Source organism: Octopus bimaculoides, chromosome 24 (assembly GCF_001194135.2).
Source record: "Octopus bimaculoides isolate UCB-OBI-ISO-001 chromosome 24, ASM119413v2, whole genome shotgun sequence".
Lineage (NCBI taxonomy): Eukaryota > Metazoa > Mollusca > Cephalopoda > Octopoda > Octopodidae > Octopus > Octopus bimaculoides.
In genome coordinates, this window is record NC_069004.1 from 35,544,198 (window position 1) to 35,548,777 (window position 4,580).

General features: G+C 36.1%; 1 protein-coding gene across 2 annotated transcripts in view; it reads right to left on the bottom strand.

Moving 5' to 3' along the window:
• The window catches only part of LOC106884199 (1-acyl-sn-glycerol-3-phosphate acyltransferase epsilon), a 15,897-nt gene extending 11,846 nt beyond the window's left edge, over window positions 1-4,051 (bottom strand). Inside the window, exon 1 of one of the 2 annotated variants that reach the window (XM_014935445.2) lies at window positions 3,439-4,051. In XM_014935445.2, coding sequence (XP_014790931.1) covers window positions 3,439-3,654 — 216 coding nt within the window. In that variant the 5' untranslated portion in view covers window positions 3,655-4,051. Of the gene's footprint in view, window positions 1-746; window positions 937-3,438 lie in introns of those variants that run through there. The other variant, XM_052976390.1, reaches the window with a different exon arrangement.
• Between the last annotated feature and the right edge of the window lie 529 nt (window positions 4,052-4,580).

A 4,580-nucleotide genomic window follows, 5' to 3' on the forward strand; every position in this document is an offset into this window, starting at 1 on the left:
GGAGAGTAGGGGGGTGACGTTGAGCGGGAAAGAGAAAGAAAAAAATAAGGAGTAACGGATGAAGACATAGGTTGATGGATGAGAGGTAGAGAGAAATCATCATCATCATCATCATCATCGTTTAACGTCCGCTTTCCATGCTAGCATGGGTTGGACGATTTGACTGAGGACTGGTGAAACCGGATGGCAACACCAGGCTCGATGTATATATATGTGTGTGTATATATGTGTTTGTGTGTATATATGTATATCTATATATATGAGTATATAAACATATATATATATATAGATAGATAGATAGATATATATATGTTTATTCACATACACACACACACAAAAACAAAGATTGAGTCTTGGCACATTTGATTAAGGAGCTTGCTTTGCAACCAAGTAGTTTGGAGTTCAATCTCACTGCACAGCACTGCACGCAAGTGTCTTCTACAAGCCTCAGGTAGATAAATGTCTTATGAGTGAATCTGTTAGAAGGAAACTGTGTGGAAGCTCATTATGTGTGTGTGTGCATGTGTGTTTATTCCTCACAAATACTTGACAACCGGTGTTAGTTTGTTTACATTCCTGTACCTTAGCAGATTAACATAAAAACTGTTTTAATTATTTGGCAAAGAAAAAAAAAAGAAAGAAAATGACCCTCCCCAAAATATTGTTAGAACTGAACATAAAAACAAACATTAACATGAGTGGCTACGTACAAGGGTGGGGGACTGTGTAGTAAGTAGCTTGCTTACCAACCACATGGTCCTGGGTTCAGTCCCACTGCATGGCACCTTCGGCAAGTGTCTTCTACTTTAGCCTCAGGCCAACCAAAGCTTTGTGAGTGGATTTGGTAGACGGAAACTGAAAGAAGCCTGTCGTATATATATAGAGCTTTGCTCAGAACTTAAAACCATTTTTCTTTCCTTCCCTGAGCGTCTGCTAATACTTTACATGTACCATATGCTTGTGTTGTTGTTTTTGTGTTTGTTGTTGTTCTTTTTGGGGATTTACTATATATATATATATATATATATATATATATATACACATACACACACATACATTCTGATGTTAGTGTGTTTATATCTCCCATAACATAGCTGTCTGGCAAAAGAGACTGATAGAATAAGTATGAAGCTTAAAAAATTAGGAACTGGTGTTCAATCTGTTTTATTCAATTTCAAGGCAGTACTCCAGTATGGCCACAGCCAAGTGACTGAAGCAAATACAAGAGTTAAAAAAAAAACCTTATAGTTTATTATGAAATGTTAAAACGTTTCATTGCACAATACTATTATTGTTTTGGAGTGTTCTTAGAATGTCTGTCTCAAGATGTTTCAGCTTCAATGCACAGTAGGAGTGGTGGTGGTGGTGGTGGAGGGTTCAATACCACACAATGCTATATGGTGCTGGGTGGGAGTGTCCGTGATGTCTGACAAAGGCAGATGGGCGTCGGAAGATCTGTTATTGGCAGGTCAATGAACTTTCCAGCACTGACACTACAATAGTGTTGGAGGCGTCTGTGCGTGTATATATATTATATATATATGTGTGTGTGTGTGTGTGTGTGTGTGTGCATATATTGATATTTCTGTATGTACATACACATACACACATCATCATATTCATTATATACATATAATATATACATCTATGTACGCATGTATGTATGATCGCATGTATGTATGTATGTATGTATGTATGAAGGTATGTATATGGAAAAGGAGAGATAAAAAGAGGGAGAAAGACTGGAATTAGAATATTAAATGCTCCATCAAAATATTGGGGGAAAAATATTAAATAATACAGAAAGTGGGAAAGATTGAGTATTGAAAGGTGGACAATATAGACAGGGAGACAGGTGGACAAGGTAGACAAACAGTGAACTCTCTGTCTCTCTCTCACATATATATATATATATATATATATAACGGGTGTGGTTGATGGACCTGCTAGAAACAGAAACCAAATCTCCTTCAATTCACGTCTTAAACAAGTAAAGGACCCATGGTTTAATGTAGATTTAGGCACAGTTTAAGACAGAACAAAATGGTCACACCTGGAGAGCTTTTTTGTTCACAGGTCTTGTTGGCTGAGCGTTGACCTGACATATATAGACAGACATAAATAAATCGATAAATAAACGAAGGTACACACTCGTAAATATGCATACACAAATATACACCAGACACACACACACACACACACACACACACAGTAAAGCTCCACTAAACACACATACATTAGTCTACTGTGTGGAGGCGTTCAACATAAAACACACATCTGTTCATGTGTATGTACATATATATATATATATATATATATATATAATATGGGAGATTGTACGAAAAAACAACAACAGACGAGGACAGGTGGTGTAAATAACAAAAGGATGTATTAGTATGACGCTCGGGAATACGGAAAGTAAAAGTATATTTAATGTACACAAACACACATGCAAGTGTATATATATATAGAACAATACAAAAACACACATGTATGTATGTAAAAGTACATGTATGTATTCGTATATAATGTGTGTGTGTGTAAAATGATAAAAAAAAACAATGCTATTGAAAATATGTTATGTGAAAATAATAAAAACAAATGTAAGGTGCTTGAAATATAAAAAACGATGATGGATGTAATGAATGAATGAGGAAGAATAATAATAAACCAATGGTTTGTGAAGGAGCGACAGAACAAGAGAGAGAGAGATGGGGAGAAGAAATAGAAAGAACGAGAAGATGGATGAATGGGTGAGACAGTAAAAACAGACGAAGACAAAGACCAGATTTGTCTGGGAAAACTGAGTATCTGTCTAGAGACAGATGGATAGACAGATAGATAGATATGCTTGATAGGCTCTCGACCCGAGTAGATGAGGGAGTTCACGACCACCACCATCATCACGACGGTGATGAAGATGATGATGAAGATGCTGGTGGTTATGGCGGAGATAATAATGATGATTAAAATGGTGATGATAATGATGATGATGGCGGTGGTTTTTCTTCAGCTGCTTTCAGGACAGGGACTGCCTATTTATAGAGGAAAAACAAGGAAAGGGGGGAAGTGAGGGGATTATCGTTTCAATCGATTTTACCAACGCATATTACTGGTATTTATTTATTTTGACACCTCGGAAGAATTTAAGGCAAAGGCCGGATGCGATGGAATTTAACCACCAATAACAATAATAATAATAATAGCCGTGAGAATCCGCATAAACAAAACAATTTATACAAAAGGCTTCGAAACATATATATTGGGGTAATCTTAACGTTCAGCGTCCTTAAATGTAGACGGTGGTTAGGGTATTAGAAGGTGAAAAGAAATATTTATTCAGGACGATAAACATAGAAATCATCTAACATATCTGACAATCAATAATAATAATAATAATAATAATAATAATAATAATAATAATATTGTTTCTCTTACCTCGGTACCTGAGTAAGTCTCGAAGAAAAACAAGACCAGCCGCTGGTATATGCCCCACATTGTGTCATCGCCAATCTGGTAGATGCGATGCGGTAAGGCCGCACTTAGGGCCCTCCATGCTCCCCAGATGGCCAGATAACAGGGTGCCGTCCCCACAATCACGAAGCCGGGAACAATCCATCTGAAATGGTGTAGATTAATGACCACTGAGAGCATAATTTTGTCCACTCCAGTGTAGTCCAATCCAGTCGGAGAAGCCCCAAAACGAATAGGTAGGGAAACAGGAGGTAGATAGATAGATAAATAGACAGAGAGAGAGAGATGGGAAGAGAGGAAATAAAATTGTTATTGAACGTCAATGAAGAAGAGAGCAAGCACTGACTCCACAATAAACAGACTCTGGCGGCAGCAGTAGCAGTAGCAGCAGCAGCAAGCACGCCGCAATGCTGCAAAGATGATGATGTGAGAGAGGAGGAAACCTGATAAAGGTGAACGTTTTATTTGAAATATTTCTATTTCAGAGAGGAGGGCTGTTTAATTTGAAAAAAGTAAGCCCTGCCGTTATGTTCGTGTCAGCCGATAAGTCATATATATATGTATGTGAGTGTGTATATGTATATATATATATATATATATATATATATATATATATATATATATATATAACTATATATTTCGTATTGTATATTATTCAATTGATACCAAAAAATTGATATTCGTTAAAATGTAATGTGTCACTATTGAAAATAAAAACATCATCATTATTATCAACATCCCTCTCATCTGTCGCCCTGATGCCAAATAAAAGAAGTCATTATTATTATTGTTGTTGTTGTTATCATTTATACATTAAATCCATTTGAAAAACCCCACTTTTAATTTCAGGTCCTGCAGTCCTATTATGTGTGTGTGTGTGTGTGTGTATACGGCTCGCACCTTTCTAGAATTTAATTTAACACCTGCCTGAATACGTTTATTTATTTATTTATTTCATTGATGATAAAGTCTATTGGGTTGTTTGAAACCGTTTTCACATGTGTTCTGTAGTATTTCGACAGTCAATAATATTTGCCCAACGTATCAGAAAATGTTTAAATCAAAATATTTCGAAGCTGTTTCTTTCTTTTTCTTTGTCAATCTCT